General features: G+C 44.0%; 3 protein-coding genes across 4 annotated transcripts; 2 read left to right on the forward strand and 1 right to left on the reverse strand.

Moving 5' to 3' along the window:
• Positions 1 to 376: 376 nt before the first annotated feature.
• On the forward strand, positions 377 to 7,905 carry LOC147195986 (transmembrane protein 151B-like). The gene is made up of 2 exons (XM_086128161.1): positions 377 to 611; positions 4,185 to 7,905. The coding sequence occupies exons 1-2, from the start codon at positions 516 to 518 to the stop codon at positions 5,592 to 5,594; spliced, it is 1,506 nt and encodes a 501-aa protein (XP_085984287.1). The 5' UTR covers positions 377 to 515; the 3' UTR covers positions 5,595 to 7,905.
• A 541-nt stretch (positions 7,906 to 8,446) lies between these two features.
• Positions 8,447 to 10,875, forward strand: mtres1 (mitochondrial transcription rescue factor 1). The gene is made up of 4 exons (XM_086127996.1): positions 8,447 to 8,524; positions 8,953 to 9,388; positions 10,345 to 10,417; positions 10,491 to 10,875. Exons 1-4 carry the CDS (start codon positions 8,506 to 8,508, stop codon positions 10,671 to 10,673), a joined length of 711 nt encoding a protein of 236 aa, XP_085984122.1. The 5' UTR covers positions 8,447 to 8,505; the 3' UTR covers positions 10,674 to 10,875.
• Positions 10,538 to 17,936, reverse strand: bend3 (BEN domain containing 3). Of its 2 annotated transcripts, XM_086127993.1 has the most exons (6): positions 17,814 to 17,936; positions 17,195 to 17,269; positions 16,279 to 16,333; positions 15,605 to 15,777; positions 11,999 to 14,199; positions 10,538 to 11,893 (listed from the first exon to the last, which is right to left on the reverse strand). In XM_086127993.1, the coding sequence occupies exons 3-6, from the start codon at positions 16,328 to 16,330 to the stop codon at positions 11,791 to 11,793; spliced, it is 2,529 nt and encodes an 842-aa protein (XP_085984119.1). In that variant the 5' UTR covers positions 16,331 to 16,333; positions 17,195 to 17,269; positions 17,814 to 17,936; the 3' UTR covers positions 10,538 to 11,790. The 2 variants fall into 2 exon arrangements, with proteins under 2 accessions (XP_085984119.1, XP_085984120.1); XM_086127994.1 differs by having other exon boundaries at positions 10,538 to 14,199.
• Positions 17,937 to 18,433: the final 497 nt, after the last annotated feature.

The following is an 18,433-nucleotide window of genomic DNA, read 5'->3' on the forward strand; positions in this document are numbered from 1 at the left end:
CAGATGCGCAGCGGTGTAGTATTGTTGTTTTGGGAGGTGTGCGCGGTGCTTTCCCTTTAAGTGATTTCGGCAACAGCCTCGTTTCACTGTGTGGGCTACCTGCATCCTGCCTCCTGCCTACCTCAGCACCATGGAGAGCAACCCTGCCAACCGTACACACGCCACGAACGACGTCGTCTGATAAAAGAAGCCGCGACCCGGAAGTGCAGGTCATGCTCTTTGTGGCATAATATTCTGAACCCCGATTTGCTATCGTGTTACTGCGGCACACCGTAAAGAGGGGTCGCAAAGGGGCGGGTGGTAGTTTTGGATGCGGGCTTTCCCACACGCGCGTATCCATCTTCGAGCCACCGCATTCACAGAGTTGGCTCCCAAGTCCTTCCGGGCGTCTTGAGCTTTTTTTTTTTTCTTTTTTCTCTCGCTTACCTCAAACTGTAGCCGCTGTCAGTCAAGATGGGTGTGCATTAACGAGGTACTCCACGCCCCGTCATCATCATCAATCGCCGATCGGCATCATGTCTCCTCCAGCGTCGGCCGCGACTGCCAGCGAAAGCAACACCGCCGCCACCACTACTACCACCGTCGTGTTTGAAGAAGACACCAGGGAGGAGGTATCTTCTTAACGCATACATCTTGTTGTGTGTCAGGGAAGGTAAACCAATCCATGTGCATGCGTTGACGGCTTGCGATGCGAATGTGGACTCATGTGTTTTCACAGAAGGACTGTGCCACACTGTCTTCTCATTGGGTGTGCGAAAACCACCACTATCCAAAATGCAATAGGATATAAAAAGTGGGATTTGCACCGTCAACATTAGAGATATGCTAGGATTCGTGTGCCTCAAGGTACAATACATACAACTTATTGCTGGAGTCCAATGCAGCAGCCCAACAAAATGTTACATGTTGAAAATTAAAAACACTGTCACCTCACTGATGAGCCATCACATGTATACATTCACATAGATGTGTGATTAGTTTTTTTTTGTGAGGATAATCAATGGAAATAAAAGTGGTAACAAAACATTAAGTAAACCTATCACACACACCAAAAAGCTTTAAACACACTGAACAAACCATTTTTTGGGGATGAGTATTTTTCTTGTTGTGTGTTCCTGGTAGTTAACCCATTAACTTGTGCATTTATTTCTCAATAAATCCATCACATCACCATCACTTCATCTTGACATGGCGCTCCTGTTGCATCATTTATATTCTTTATCTTAGGCCTCGGCTCAATCCAACAGTGCACATCGTAAAACTGCATTGTGTAGTCACTGCAAAATACTTTAGTGTGTGTGTGTGTGTGAGTGTGTGTGCATGTGTGTTGTACTGTATATGTAGAGAGGATTTTTTTTGGGGGGGGGGGCTTGGGCAGGTTAGCTACTGTACCAAAAAAAAAAAAAAAGCATGGGGAGAACACATTAACTCCACACAGGAAGGCTGGAGTTGAGATATGAACCTCAGACCCCGAGCTGTGTGACAGACATGCAAATATTAAACACAACATTATTCAACAGAAACAATAAGACCAACTCAATAACATGTGACATGAGGTTGATCTAAAATGAGACTGGGATTTCTGTCAGAATTTTATACAGAAAGAGAAGATGTGGCGAATAACTGCAAACACATCCAGATTAGATAACTGGGGCTCTACCATTTTCATTTTAGGGCTGGTGTGGAAAAATAACATCGACATGACATGCTGGGTGGCTGTGAGAGTGGGGAGTCCATTTGTTTACTCAAAAGCACAGTTTATATATCTTCACCAGTGGCTTCTTAGACATCTGGTGAAGATGAGTGAACGCTGGCGCGTTTTGGATGCCGCTGCTCAACGCGTACTGTTTTGTGTTTTTTGTTATTGTAAAGTGTCCTTGGGTGTCTTGAAAGGCGCTTATAAATCCATCCATCCATTTTCCGAACCGCTTGATCCTCACTAGGGTCGCGGGGGGTGCTGGAGCCTATCCCAGCCATCTCCGGGCAGTAGGCGGGGGGACACCCTGAATCAGTTGCCAGCCAATCGCAGGGCACACAGAGACGAACAACCATCCACGCCCACACTCACACCTAGGGACAATTTAGAGCGTCCAATCAGCCTGACATGCATGTTTTTGGAATGTGGGAGGAAACCGGAGCACCCGGAGAAAACCCACGCAGGCCCGGGGAGAACATGCAAACTCCACACAGGGAGGCCGGAGCTGGAATCGAACCCGGTACCTCTGCACTGTGAAGCCGACGTGCTAACCACTGGACTACCGGGCCGCCCGGGCGCCTAATAAATAAAATGTATTATTATCTTCTCTCAAGCACCAGGATAGCATTTACGCAAGCAACAGGCAGCAGTCAGCCTTGAGTCATACCAGTCAGACCACGGGGTTGTGTCACAAACGGTGGTGGTGGAGGACCCCATAAAGCAGACTGGAGGGAGGTGCGGGGTGAACTTGACAAATTGTATTCGCAAAACACTGAGAAAACTAAATCCAGAACACAGACCCGAAAACAACAAGAATCCAAAGTTAAAAAAAAAAAAAATCCCATTGCAGACCCCCCCCCCCCTAAAAAGTAATACAAACAAAAATCCATGGCAGTAAGACGACACTGACCAACAGAAGCAGTGACAGCAACAGAAACAATGACCCGACACTGAGTGGTCAGGCTGGGAGTCCTTTTAACAGAAAACGTACTAATGACATGATGACCAACAGCGCCGCTGTAGGAGGAGCCCGACAGAGCCACCTGTTGGTCCCGAACACATCAACCATGACAGGTTGCTCGTGACCTTTTCTAATTGGGCCCACGTTGAGATGAATTCTCTCTCCGATAGGCCCAGTCCGGCCAATAGGATTACAAATCATATAATCATTATAAAAGAAATGAAATTTGCGATCTGCATTTTAATCCAGATTTATAGAAAAGTTGTATTGATATTTTTCTTAGTTGTTTTTGCTGCGCACAAAAGGGATACGCTGCCAACAAAAGTGAAGTCAGCCCGAAGTGCAAATGTTTTTTAACCCAGCTTCCAAACTTTGCTTTTTTTTTCCTCCCCCATAATTTTGATTCAGGTCTTCTCATCAATCATACATCATTTTTTTCCCTCTTTTAGTTATTTTGGAGACATACTCTTATTTATTCACTTTTAAATGTTTTTTTTAAGTCTTCTCTTCATATGTTTAAATGTTGTCAATGTATGTCCTCTTTGTCATTTTTATAAGCCACTTTTCTTCTCTCTGCTTTGATTCTGTATGTCGCTAAGTGTTCTGTTTGTAAATGCTTGCGGGGGCTGCGCTTTTGGCGGTGTGAAGCACATTCAGTTTCCTTGTGTATAAAATATGCTATACTGTATAAATAAAGCTGCCTTGCTTTGCCTTTTTGCTTGCTATGTTCCACGTCTCGACAAAGAATTGAAATTGGCAGTGTAATTTTTATTTCCCGCTAACAAACAAATGGTAAAAGTCACTTCCAAAAAAATGCATCTTCCTTGGAACAACAACAATTTTAATGAATGAGCCTAAACTGAATTGACCAATTCTATGTGAATGAACGTGGCATTTGAATTACTTCAAGAAGCCATATTTCCGAGGATAGGAGTTGATGATAAATTAGCATGGGCTAAATACATTGATAATTTAATAAATGAAATCAGTAAAAAATTGTTAATTCAAGAAAATAATAGACATCCGTTTAAGATATTACCAGTGAAAGAGCATTTTAAGTCAGTCAGTCTGCTGCTGTTGGTTGAGGCCGCGTAGTGTAAAATGTTCAACTGAGATGATCAAATCCGTAAACTTTTTGGGGTTATAAATGTAAAATTCTGGGATTAAATAATCTATACTGATTTCCATTTATCCAATTCACTATTTATGAGGTGTGTTTTCGTCTACACTTGGGAAATATTGTGAATGTATGTGCTTGTTGTTTTTGTATTAAGGTGTTGTAATTTTTGTTGTTTTGTTTTGTGTATTTTTTGTTGTAACGGTGTATCACACTCTAAAGATAATGGTGTAAGTGGACTCCAGAAAGAATAGCGATGCAGCCTGCCAAAACTAACGGAGATCACAATAAACGAAATGAACCATAACAAAGAACCAACAATCAAAACGATACCGGTCGTGTTTGGACTTCTTCCAAGGAGGCCCTTGTCAGAGTTTTTATATATTTCCTTCTTTCTTCTTTCTCTGCAGCAAAAACCCCTCAAGCAATCTCTGAGCAAGTCACTGTGTCGGGAGAGTTTCTGGAAATGCCTTCTCTTGTCCGTTCTCATGTACGGTTGCATGGGAGCCATGGTTTGGTGTCATGTGACCGAGGTGACCCGCCTCACCTTTGACAGCGCTTTCAAAGGCAAATCCATGATGTACCACGACAGTCCCTGCTCCGATGGTTACATTTACATTCCTCTGGCCCTCCTGGGCATGCTCTACTTGGTCTACCTGGTGGAATGCTGGCACTGTCACGTGCAGAACGAGCTGCAGCACAAAGTCGACGTGGATGGCATTTACGAGCGAATCCAGAGAATGCAGCAAGCCAAACCTTGCATCTGGTGGAAGGCCATCAGCTACCACTATGTGCGTCGCACCAGGCAAGTCACACGCTACCGGAACGGGGACGCGTACACCAGTACCCAGGTTTACCACGAGCGAGTCAACACTCACGTGGCGGAAGCCGAATTTGACTACGGTCACTGTGGAGTGAAAGATGTCTCCAAGCAGTTGCTAAGCCTGGAGAAGTCTGCCCTCACAAAGATGCGTTTTACCAAGTGCTTCAGCTTCGCCAATGTCGAATCTGAGAATTCGTACCTGACACAGCGAGCGAGGTTTTTCACCGACAACGAAGGCCTCGATGACTACATGGAAGCCAGGGAGGGCATGCACCTGAAAAACATTGAGCTGAAGGAATACATCATGGCTCTGTCCAACCCAGAGCACCACCCTTGGTATCTGTCCCATTATGTTTTCTGGTTGGCCTCATTCCTCACCTTCTCATGGCCTCTCCGGGTTTTCACAGAGTATCGAACCGCATACGTTCACTATCGCGTCGAGAAACTCTTCGGACATGATTACATTCCGGTTACGCCGCGTGAGGATCGTCCGTATTGGCGACGTATCCCTCGTGTAAACACTATCGACAGCACAGAATTGGAGTGGCACATTCGGTCCAACCAGCAGTTGGTGCCCAGTTACTCAGAGGCAGGCCTCATGGATCTAGCCCAGTGCCCTTCCAGCTTTAGTGGCATGCGTCAGAATTGTGAGCGCTGCCACAGGGCCATCAGCTGCTCTTCAGTGTTCTCCAGAAGCGCCCTCAGCATCTGCACGGGAGCCAGCTCCCGAATCCCCTTCAGCGGCAGCCGATTCTCCTTGGCGCGACGCTACGGATCACAAAGGAGCTGCTTTTGGAGGAGCGGGAGCTTGGATGAACAGGAAAGTCCCGGCGAAAACACCCGCTGTCTGTCGGAGCGCCTCACCAACGACGACGAAGAACCCCCGGATTACGACGACGCACTGTGCTACCCGCTGCTCATCGTCCACTGCAGCGAGAACTGCCACAACCACAGGTCCTTCCACAGAAACGGCTCTTGTGTGGAGACTTCGTTATGACCGCATGAAAAACAAAACAAAAACAAATTGAGAATATCTGTAGCATACAAACACTTGGCTGCATGAGTGATACACAAATGCCTCAATCCTGAATGTGTGAATTAGCAAAGCAATAAGTGTGATTCGTGATATGTGAAACTTACACACATACAAAGACTGTTAACACTGCACATCATTGCCATAGCTTTGAAAATCTCGATATATAAAAGTGGCATTGCAGTTACCTCATGCAAAAAAAAAAAAAAAAAAAAAAATGGACATGTCTAAAAGTTGAAATATGCGCATCATCGGTGACTAGTTACTTGGAAAGTTTGATGACATTTTTAGCCCACGGTTGACCTACTTCGAACTACAGCAATAAATGCAAAACCCAAGTAGAATCATCCCAAGTGGAATTAAAATGAAGAATGTTAGTTGCACTAATTCATATGAAAGGAAGCAGATCGAAACACGAATCTATTCCACACGATACATGCTTACTGTTATTATTAGTTTACATTCATTATCTGTCCATCCATTCATTTTCAATAGGGTGTGTCCTCGCGAGCTGCAGGAAAACACTCCAGACTGATTGCCAGCGAATCACAGGGCACAAATAGACAAACAAGCCTTTCACTCTCTCATTTGCACCTACGGACAATATAGAGTTGACCTCAAAAGAATGTTTTAGGGATTTGGGAGGAAGCCGGAGTACAGGGGGAACATGCATGCTCACTCCCTTGAGAGAAATTCTATGCACTTTCAGCTACAGATCATTGACATTTTTTACATTTTTTGTCAGACTTTTACAATTTTTTTTTTCTTTTGCCAACATGAAGACAGAGACTGAAAGTTTTTTAATACCACGCACTTGATTCATGTGCATCTATTTACGTAGGATGAAAAGCGCTTTTCCTCATTCGGATTGTGCGTAAGAGGTGGACAGAGGACACCCTGGACCGGTTGCCAGCCAGTCGCAGACACACTCTTGTACAATGACGTTCAATGCTGTTTCTCCGGTATGCTTTTGAAAATGGTCTCTCAGTTTGACTGTTATATCGGAAATTCATTTGAATTGTTTTCCACGCATAATTGCTTGTAGAAGAATCGTCAATTAGTGGGCAGTTTACATTTTGTAAACTTTGAGTATGGTATACAAATTACATGTATACGGCACGTACAGTGATCTTGATTTTTGAAGGTGATTTTGATTATGTTGGTTGAAAGATATTCTCTTCAAGCATACTTTTTTAAAACATTTTTTTTACTACCAACTGCCACGATCTGAAAATGACCAGTCAACTGTATTATCACCTGCATGAATCTTGCAGAGGTTTACATTTTACATGATGAGGAGGTTATAAACGTCGCGACTGCATCTTTCAAACACTGACACTCGGTCTGTATTTATCTGCAAAAAATCATCATCAGGGCACCAGATTCATGACCGCAATTGCATAATTATGTCCTAACACAGTGTATTTCACAAACATTGCTGAATGTCAGCCACCAGCGTACATTACGTAGCACGTGTCACTTATGTAGCTATTGGAAAAGGAGTTCATGCATCATACCACATATCCACTCTACATTTATCCAGCTCTTTCAAATGCAATTTACTTCAATTAATGCAAATATGTTAGTGCACATATGTTTAGACACTTGGTACACCATTTTATAATACTGATTTTTTTTGTATAACATGAAACTGTTGAACATAGTCAAGCAAATATTTAATATTCAGTGTAGTCAAACCAGTATTATGCACTTGAAATTACAAAAGGCTATGACTTGTACTGAAGCTGAATGTTGATGTACGTTGAAAATACAGTAATGTCGTATTGAAGATGTATTGCAGTGGCCCCCATCTACCAGGTCTTGTGTGGTATATTTGTTATATCAAGGTTGTACCGGAGCATACACTGTACATCCTGACCGGCAATACGTCAGCAACCACCTACTGTACCCGCACCCTGCTGTAGACGAATGGTTGCCAGTAAGAGAAAAATTGCTCCCTGGTGGAAAAACGGTTCAGGACCACAGCTGTATTGCATCATATGTAACAAATCGAATTTCTTACTTGTTGTACAAATTGACATTATTGCTGTCTTATTCTTCATATTACTGTGGGCCAAAAGTGATTATATTAAAAATATGTAAGCAGTTCTATCTTATGCTGGAAATCAGTTTCTGCAATAAATGTCAGTACAAGCCCATGTGTGTTTAAATGGGCAAGACGCAGCTGCCTCAGATGTACAATTAAGATCATTCAATACCAGCCATTTTCAGACCCGTTTGAAAAAAATCATTTTATACTCATCCAGTACCAGCCATTTTCAGACCCGTTTAAAAAAATTGACTTTCAGTCTTGGAAAAAAGAAAACCTAAGTACATGGGATTGAATGTGTAATGTCTGAAACGACATATAAATGTGTCTTTGGGAGTGAATGAGTTAAACTCTTTGTATTGTGTCCTTTATCCATCTGTGTGTCCTTTATTATTTTACCTTGTCATCGATAGGATCACGGGGAAACTGAAGCTTTTCCCACCCTGGACTGCAACTGCCAATCATAGGGCTGTTTGAAACCAAAAAACAATCATTCACATCCACACTTATTGATAATTTAGTCTTCAGGCAATCTATCATGCATGTTTTGAGAGCATGTGACGAAGCTGGAATCAATGGCGCCTCCGTGGTTCGACACGCCCCCCCGCATAAATTTATTTCAGCCCACTCAGCATTTATAGATTGTTGTAGCGTTATTATACATGTCATCCCAAATGCACAAACTCCCGATCATTTATGCAATTGCACTCGCCTTGAACATGTTAAACATGTGCCATACATTCCTAAACGGTAGGTGGCAGCACTGCTGTCAGACAGCTGATGTGACAACACAAAACAGTCAGACGACAACAAGCACCACAAGCTATGCGAGGTTATTCTCTAGGTGAGTGACGACACGCGTGCTTCCTTTTACTGCAATGTTATAACGTTGTAGCACTAGGATTTAACAGCAAAGTGAAATATGATGTTCAGTAATCGCTGTTCTGGTGAAAATTTGAAGAAAAACAAATCCCCTAGCCCGTTGCCGTCTGTCGATTGTTTTCAAACAATGCGTGCATATTCGCTGGACTTGAAGAAAACGCACGACAACACGTTCGAGTGTTCGTTCAACACTTCATTCATATTTTGGCGAACCGTTTTTTAACCAGACGTTTGTGCCAATTATAATAACGAATAGCTTAGGTTAATCTCGCGAGATCCTGAAGGACGACAGAAAGGAGTTTTTTTTAATGTCAGTTAAAGAACATTATTTTTGAAGTATATTTGCTCTATTTTGTTCCTTTTCATTAACTTAATAACATTGGATTGTAGTGACTGGTTGGGGCTCCAACATGCACAGTTTGGTGGTACAAGCTCTTGCCATGAGGCAGCTGGGAAGGCTGAACCCGCGCCATCTACTGGCTGCTGGATATGGACCTGCACAGACTGAATGGTGTCCCAGAACTATCCATACACGACAGCTGTGGGGCTGCTCCGCTTATCCCACACTGGGCTGCCACGGGCCGGCTCTCTGCAGCAGGGATGCCGTCAGGACGTGGTCTGTCCATCAGCTGCGGTTCAAAAGCAACAAGAAGAAAGGTGCTGCTAAGCCAACGCATGAGGAAGAGGAAGACACTGAGAGCAGCGATTCTGAGGATGAAGTGGATGAGGAGCCAAATATGCCAAAAGACTATAAAGACATTGAGAAATATGTGCAGTCCTTCCGTTATGATGTCATTTTAAGAGCTGGCTTGGACATGGCGCGCAAGTAAGTCTCACAGATTAGGGACACGTAACAAAACCTCTACCTGATATGTTGACAACTAATAATATGTTTCTACACCGCTAAAAAAAAACAAAAAAAAACAGACCAGTATGGATTTGTTTTTTTCTTGCTTGTCTCACCAGCTCTGAGTAGCGCAACAGCAGCATGCTGTTTTTGCTGCTGTCACCAGCGGCAAAAGCACAATAAAAGGAGCCAAGATTCAAACATGCGAATCTTCGGTCACTGGGTAACCTACTCTACCAACCACAGCCACCCAGCAAATGCAAAATGCTGTTGTTGCACTGCTGATAGCCGGTGACACCAGGAAGACTAGCTGGTCACCAGTTGTTACTAGCTGCTGCCAGGGTCCCAGCAACAAGGAGGCTCTGCTAGGCAGCTGTGGCTCAGTTTAGAGAGCAGGTGAGTGCAGTCAAGTGAGTGAAGGTTTGGCTGTTTGAATCTTGGTTGTTTTATTTTGTCTATATCAAGACCAGCATGACAACCCCCCCCCCCCCCCTCAAACAAACACAGCAAACAAAAACAACATACTGGTCTGTGTGTGTGTGTACTGTATCACCTAATAATATGAATGATGGGTAATTTGAGCAAATGTGAGATTTCAGAAGTTTCTATCAAACTGGTAGCCCTTAACTCATTCAGTACCAGCCTATTCTGGACCAAGTCTGAAAAGACGTTTAAAAACGTCTTTGGGAGTGAATGAGTTAACAATAATCAGTAATATCAAAGAAGTAGCTCTCGGTTTCAAAAAGGTTGATGACCCGTGCCTTAGATTGTGCAATTTTTTCTCATAAAATATCACGTGTTTTCTTGCCGTCTGGGCTGAAGTAAAATGCAGATTTTGTTGAGAGTAACATGTTTGGGGGGGGGAAAAAGTCGACGGGAATCAAAGACTTGAAATACTGTTCCGTCCATCCGATGACCTTTTGTCTTTCCAACAGCAAAATTGAAGATAGCTTCTACAGCAACCAGCTCAGACTAAATGGACAAAAGCTTATCAAGAAAAGTAAAACCGTGAGTGTATCCCTACTACTAATTCCACAAATTTCTTGTACCGTTTATATTGACAATCATGTTCTATATCTAGGTGAGAGTTGGGGACACCTTGGACCTGGTGATGTCAGAAAACCAAGATACCAACACTGTGACTTTAATGAGAGTTATCCTGAAAAAGGTTTTGGGTGAATCCACTAACACAGAAAAGTACAAAGTTTCTTTAAGGCGCTGGAAGTTTATGACACTACCCAAGGAAGAGGCCTTCAAGCCTTGAAGTTCATAAAAGTTGCAGTTGTTAATAACATCGGCCAGTTAAGGCACTACATGGACATGCTACATTGTTCACATGACATCCTCTGCGATGTGTCCACAAGAGTGTGATGCGGCCACCTGGGAAGATAGATCAACCGTTCTGATTCCAGACATGGAAAAACATGTTCCTGCTGTGCAATAAATGTGCACTTGGATGAACTCTGCATAGTTTGATGACTTGAATGAGTCTACCCACTTCCAACTGTTTTTGATGGAAATGTTCACTTAAAAGATGTTCATGTAAGATGAATGCGCCGACAGGGGCTAAAATCGTACCATTGAAAGGTTCATTAGTTCAGGTAAAACATCTACCGGTATATATTTACAATACATTCCTGTGCACCCCCGACTAGTTTAAATCAGCATTTGGATGAATGTTGCATTTGCGGAATATGAATTACTGGTAAGCAGCAAAACCCATCCATTTTTATCCATCCGGGAAGACCACTTGCCATTGACTATAAATGACACGACAGTGCCAGTGATGTCAGAATCTCATCTTGTGAATGTCACAAGACCAAATCCAGAACACGCGAGCCGTGATGGTTGTTTCCTAAACCCGTCGGCTCTTTTATGTCATGCTCGGTCAAGAGCAAGCGACGAAATAAACACCCCCGGAGACGGCTAAAAAGGACTGCGTTTGTTTTCCCATTTTCCACAATGTCAATATTATCAGAATGCCGCGTTTAACACTTGTGGCAAGCACATAGAATATATTGTAAAGAAAGTTTTTGAATTGACTTCCCATTTAATACTTCTCCCTTGCCAAAACAAACTGGCACAGCATCTCAAAAAAAGACAGTTTGTCAGTGTTAATACAGTCCCTTACCTTAGAGCTGAACAGGAGCAAATCAAGAGTAAAAGTCCCAAAGTGTCATGTGATTTTATTCGAAATAAGTGCTGAACCACTGTCGTGTTAAATTTTTTTTCTGTAGTGTAAACCTCTATAACAAGGCTTAATAACGTCATTAAAACCGGCGATATAATCCAACATCAGTAACTGACATTTCTGCTCGTTTAGGAAACTATACTATGAACTACTTTTCTTATTGTTGAAGGCTACGGCAATGTTAGATAAGCTATGACAAGTTTTGGCTTAAATAGAAGTTTTTGTCATACATCTGGAGCCTGGAGCGGGACGAGGAGTTGTACAGAAGAAACACGAGACAGGTTGGCTTGATCCTAAAAAGGACAGGTTTGTAAAGTTAAGCTTATATGCTGTGCAAAAATGTGGGTGTGTGGGTGTGAGAGAGAGAGCGAGACGGACACTATAACACAGAATTTGACCTTTTGGCCTTCTTCAGAATGTCACACTTTTTCCGATTGGGGCGCCTGCAGCGTTCATCGATGCTCGGCACGCACTCGTAGTGCCACACTTCCTCCATCTTGTCCACAGGATACACCGTTTCCACATAGTGACGGATCAGTCTGAGGCGCGCGGGGTCCAGCTGCTTCTTGTTGCAGGCCCCGGAATGGTTGTACTGCAGGCGCAGGTTCTCCTGGGTGAAGAGCTCGGGGAAGAGGCGCACCAACAGTCGGGCGGCAAAGTTTCCAACCGAGAGGCTCTGCTGCACTATTTCCCGTACCTCCGCGTCGGAGAGGAGGTACGCTGGCGGAACCGGGAAGTCGGGTTGTGAAACGATCAGTTCATCCAGGGGAATTTTGCAAAAGTCTTTAGTGCTCCTCTCAGGCGGTAACGTGGGAATATCCGGATCCTCCCTCATGCCGTCTGGGTGGATCTGGTTGAGGAAAAATTCCCGCTCTGCATCGTGAGCGTAGCCTTTGCGATGCTGCAGGTAGGATCTCCTCTGCTCCGTGTCGCGTCTCCGGCACCTCTCGTCAAGTTTCCCCACAAACTCCAGCATCCACACTCGGTCATTCCTGGCCCGCGGGTAAACTAACTGCACGTAATGGCGGATCAGGTTCACCCGTTGGGGATCCAGCTGCTTTTTCCCCAGGGAACCGCTGCAGTTGTACAGCTTCCGCGTGTTCTCGTGGGTGAAGAGCTCAGGGAACATGAGCACCAGCAGCCGGGAGGCAAAGTTCCCAATGGACAAACTACATTCGTAGTTACACTTCAGCTGCTCCTTGGACAAAAGAAACTCCCGGGGAACGTTAAAATCCGGGATGGGGATCTCCAGCTTTTCAAAATCTACGGGTGACAGCAGCGACTTTTTGGGCTTGCGCGAGGTCCTTTCATTGTCACACATCTCCGGAAGCTTCAGGACGGAAATGTCCTCGGACATGCTGGCCAGGTCATAGCGTTCGTCGTTGAGGTTCTCCGCTTCACTCGCGTTGCCGTTGCTGGGAGGACCATCAAAGGCATCATCCATATGCTGAAGGCACACCTGAAGCCAGCTCTCCTCAGGCACATCTGGAAAATTGGTTTCCATATACTTTTTGATGATTTCCATCCTGTCCGAGTCGAGAATCTGCTGGCCGACACCGTTCAAACAGTTTGAGCCCTCGGGCGCTCTCGTCCCCTCTTCAAAGAGCTCAGGGAACAGTCGATGCATCAGGAAAATGACAAAGTCTTCGGGGGACGAGAGCTCATCCAGGTCCTGCGCGGCTTGATCGTTGAACATTCCCGCCAAGCTGCCCTGCTCGTTGTCTTGAGAGAAATGCTCCCCGCGACCTTGCTCGTTTTCCAAACGATAACTCGGAGAATGCTCTGCTTTGATTCCGTCTCCCGCCATCGTCTGCTTCCTGAGCAGCCGGGCGCTTTCCATGTCTCTGTGGGCCCAAAAGCGATTAAAAAAGTCATTAATCTGAGGGAGGCACTCTCCCTTCCATACACCGTTGTTCCTGACGGAGGGATAGCACGCCTCCACGTAGTTGCGGATCAGCTGCAAATGGAGAGACTCCAACGATCGCTTGGTTGCCACGCAGTCATGGGAGCAATCCCTGGCTTTGAACAGCTCTGGGAAGAGATGCACCAGCAAGCGACAACCGAGCTCTCCCGCGTTGGACGTCTGCCTCATGAGAGGATTCAACTCTTCGCTTGTCAGCAAATATTCCGGTGGCGGCTGGAACTCGGCCACCATCTGCGCCGGTTTGATCTGCTTCTTGATCCGCATGACTTCCAGACTTAACAGGTCCACCTTGCTGTGCAGCTGAGTCATGCTGGAACTGAGGCTATTGAGAATGAAAAACATTTTTTCAATTAGAGGGGAAATGCTTGAGTCCTTTGACCACGTTTGGCCTGAATTGTCCGTGCTTGGAAAAAATTCCGAAAAGCCATTTTCCTGGGGACTCGGGAGAGCGGAGGAGAAGTGGCCGCCGGAGTTGTGCAGATTTCCAGAAACTTGACCTGCTTGCTGCTCGACATTCTGCGTGTTCTTCTTCTCTAAGATTCTGTGGGAGATACTGAAGAGAGGCTTTCTGTAAGAAATTCTGGATTTGCCATGGAGGCTGTCTCTCGTCTCTCTGCTCGTGCTGAGACACAGAGGCTCATGTCTGCTGCTCTCATCTGCTAACTGCCGCTTCATCTAGAGTGAATAACAACATGCAGACAGAATTAGGGCAATATTTCAGACCTGACAACTCGGGCTGAACGATTGATCAAAATCCTGATCTCAGACGAGGCCATTTTGTGATCATCAAAGCTGTTTGTTTTTAAAGTGCTCTTCTGCCCCAAAGTTCACTAATCAGAAGCGGCATATGGATAGGTCACGCAAACCAAATCGGTTCAGAGTTGTTTAAAAAAAAAAAAAAAAAACTGTGACGTTCATATCACTCAGGCACCCATCCTCCCTAAGTCCTTGCTTTTTTTTTTTTTTTTTTTTTTTTTTTTAAACATAATTTGTAAACATCCATTCAGCCATCTATTTTCCGATCCGCTTTACCCTCATATGGGTCGCGCGGTGTGCTGGAGCCTATCCCAGCTGTCTTCGGGCAGTAGGCGGGGGACACCCTGAACCGGTTGCCAGCCAATCGCAGGGCACAGACACAGACAACCATCCGCGCTCACACTCACACCTAGGGACAATTTTTGAGTGTTCAACCAGCCTGCCATGCATGTTTTTGGAATGTGGGAGGAAACCGGAGTACCCGGAGAAAATCCACGCAGGAACATGCAAACTCCAGACAAGAAGGCCGGAGCCGGGTTCGAACCCAGGACCTCTGCACCGTGAGGTCGACGTGCTAACCACTGGATCACCGGGCCGCCCATAATTTGTAAACATTACCGTTCAAAGTGAATATTGCCCTGAACCATAATCTGAAGAAAATATCTGCCAGAAACATTGCAAATTAATCTTTTCCCACACATTCCTAACTTGAGAGGTAAAGTCATGAGTGTAGCATGAGAGCGAGCTGTTTTCATCGAACTGTGATCTGCTTCACAGACTGCCGGTGAACTCCGTGCACATGACCGCCCGTTGAAGGAGCTCGGGTAGTGCAAGTTTGCGCAGCATCGAGTTGGCTTGGCCTTTTATGCAAATTGGTCACACTGACACACAGAACAATAATCAAAGAACCGACTTTACAATGCAGAGTGAGCCGCAGTACGTGTCGTCCTAATGCGGGGCGACTACGCCTGCATCGCAAACAAAGGTTTAAAGGCGGTTCCAATTTCATCTTGGAATTGAAGCGACTTGATTTTCTGTGGGAAATAAATTTGATTTGAACTCAGAATAAATAAAGAGTCAGACCAGCGGAGGTGTTTGTGTTGCCTCTGATGTTGATCAACAAATTGCGAAGCAGTGTATTTTGAGGTAAAATGAGGATGGCACTTTGCAGGTCTGTATTTTTTTTAAAAATCGTGCGTCCTATATATTAACTCATTCACTCCCAAAGACGTTTTTAAACGTCTTTTCAGACTTGGTCCAGAATTGGCTGGTATTGAATGAGTTAACGATCTGATTGAATCATCTGTGAAAAAAAAAAACTCACCTCTTCTGCAACTTTGACTCTCTTGCCGCTTGAGAACTGTTTGGAGTCTGGTTCCATTTCTGAACAAGTTCGTTTACCGGGCTCGGTGGTCCCAGAAGAGTCCCCTTCACGCTCTTCGGGTGCCTCGCAAAAGGCAAAATCCTCAGTCTCGTCTTTTTTACCATGCTTGTGTTCTGCCAAAATAAGAAGATTATCATGCCTTCTTATCTTCTACCACACTGAAAAACAATGATGTGTTATGAACGTCAATCTACTGGAAAAAAAGTATATAAAACAATAAAACGAAGGTCCCCAATATAAATGTCTCCGTGCCCCAATTAATCGCTGATTACAATTAGAATCACACCTCAAATAAAAATATCTCCATTCATTCCCCACCAAAAAAAGCAGGTGGTGAGACAGTTCAAGCAGATATTTTAATATATATGTTCACATTGCAAAAACAAATGCAACTTCTAATGTGAACGCACGGCGTCCGTGATGTGACATGCATGCTCATTTGAAAAATGTAAATGTCAGAATTTCAACAAAATCTTCTTATGAAATGTAAAAATCAATCGCAGTTTTCACAGGCCCTGATTGTTACGTGCGTAGCCCAGATTGATAATTAATGTCATACATTATTCAATATTTGAGACTTGACTGACACATTCAAGTTTTGAAATAATGTTTACCTTTTTCAAGCATTTTTTCATCTGGGGCTTCCTCACACTTGGAGGAATTCATAGCCTTCAAGACAAAAATCATCATTATGTGCTGTCAATCAAACACTGCGATACATCAGAATAACTACTCACAACAATTTTGAGATGTTATGCTTTCGGGGGAAATTTCAGGATGACCCTAAAATGCACTACAACCTTTGCAGGTGACCTTAAATTGACGTTCTCTAAATTATTGAATGATATGTCCCACTTTTCACTCTTTCAGTACATTTCACAAAATTTTTTTTGCGTCTTAAGGAGCTTTGCTGTAAAATTCACAGCCAGTGTTTTATCCATGAAGCCACCAAGACATTTCCAAGGAGGTCCACTTCTTTGCCTTTCTGTGACTCATTCATTCTGTGTTCTTGTGTCAACCTGTAGGTAGGCATGGGGAGGAATGAAATATATGTACCGGCATTACGGACTCGGGATACTTTTTTTTTTTTTTAACTATACTCTGTTACAGTTACAGAAAAAAACTTGTAATCAGATTACAGGTTCATCGATTGAAATAAAAAATGTAGATTAATTTGCAGGATTGCATTTTTAAAGGTGGGAGAGAGAGCGCTTTGATGTCCTTGATCACCCACTGTGTTCAAAGGTAAATAACATGAAAGAGGACTAAATAAAAACCAATTCCAACTGAACCCAGAAATGCATCAACCAGATACATTTTGCAGTGCAGCTCATTGTTAGACAGCCAGTCGTGCAAGTAGTTGGACATGCACATTCAAACATTTAGATTAAAATTGAGTAACATCTATTTTTAGTTCATCCTGAAATGCAACCCGAAAGGCCAATATCCCTATTTTTTTGTGAGTACCGTTTATAATTATTGATTCTATTTGACTTAATCATCATATGACAAATCATTTTTTTCCCTCACCTGTTTACTGTTCCAGGGTGCTTTTTAGACCGAGCTACATCTTTCATTTTCTGTTGTAGTCCGTCTGCCACAGATCTGTGACCAAACAAACAAAGAGGCGTGGGAAACGGTGATCCGTGGGGTGATGTATTGTCTTGTGTGGACACATGGCCGAACATTGCTGGCGATGAAACAGAAACGTGGCGCATCATGTCATCGAAGAAGCCGTTAAGTTGTCAATGTTGTTGCGCACGCCAGCACAGTGACAGAGCATGCGGCGTGTGATGGCATCATGTGTCACTGACTCATTGCAGGCGAGCCGATGTGACGCCAATTCGTCAGCTGGACGTCCCACTCTACTTCCGCATTCCTTCGCCCGACAACCCTTGAACCAAAACACACCAGCAAATCCTGCAGCGCGGAAAGCGGCTACTTGCAGACCCACGCATGATCAATTTCTTGTTTTCATGCCCAGACATGTGTCAAATGGATCGGCCAGTTTGTGTACGATGTGTGAATTTGAGTGACGCGACGGTGTTTGCGAGGACCAAAACCTCGTCCTGCTAAAGCTATTGCTAATTTGACGGAACAGTTACAGTAAGAAAAGAGAAATCGAGTGTCCATGTAGTTAAACGCTCACCTTCACAAGTGAGAGCAATCCTGAGCGGACGTGTTTGCACAATGTCACCGCGTATAACGGTTGGCACCGTTGTTGACCATGATTTCCCACTGTCGGTCCACTCCTGTGCTTTCTCGCGTGACGTGTGGTGACGTCACAGTGCGCGCGCCAGTGTGTCATTTCCGCACATCTCGGCGAGCGACACTTTTTACTGAGATGCAATTTTGCCATCACTACATTGGCAGTGAAACTCTTAAAGTTTCGTCAGCAGACCTTACGCCATGTGAATATTTTTTTCTCATAAAAAAAGCATTTGGAACAATGGCAATATTACCACCCAAATCAAAACTTCATACCTCAAATCCTGTGCAAAATGAAACACTCTTGTTAAAGAGAAATAAATATTCCAACTGTAAATTCACATTTATATAACTCATATTATGTTACCATGTGAAACACCAATTTCATAAGGCTTAATTCTGTTCGAACCACTGCCGTGTTTAACTTAAAACACTTTGAGCAATTCTACCTCAGTGATTACATTACTATAAGCAAAGCAAACAGACATGGTAAATTAACCAAACACAACATAAGATCAATGCTGCAGACTATTGAAAATATAATTTACAGTACCAAGAAAA

Source organism: Hippocampus guttulatus, chromosome 13 (genome assembly GCF_054856545.1).
Source record: "Hippocampus guttulatus isolate MCC_2025c chromosome 13, RoL_Hgut_1.0, whole genome shotgun sequence".
Classification (NCBI taxonomy): Eukaryota; Metazoa; Chordata; class Actinopteri; order Syngnathiformes; family Syngnathidae; genus Hippocampus; species Hippocampus guttulatus.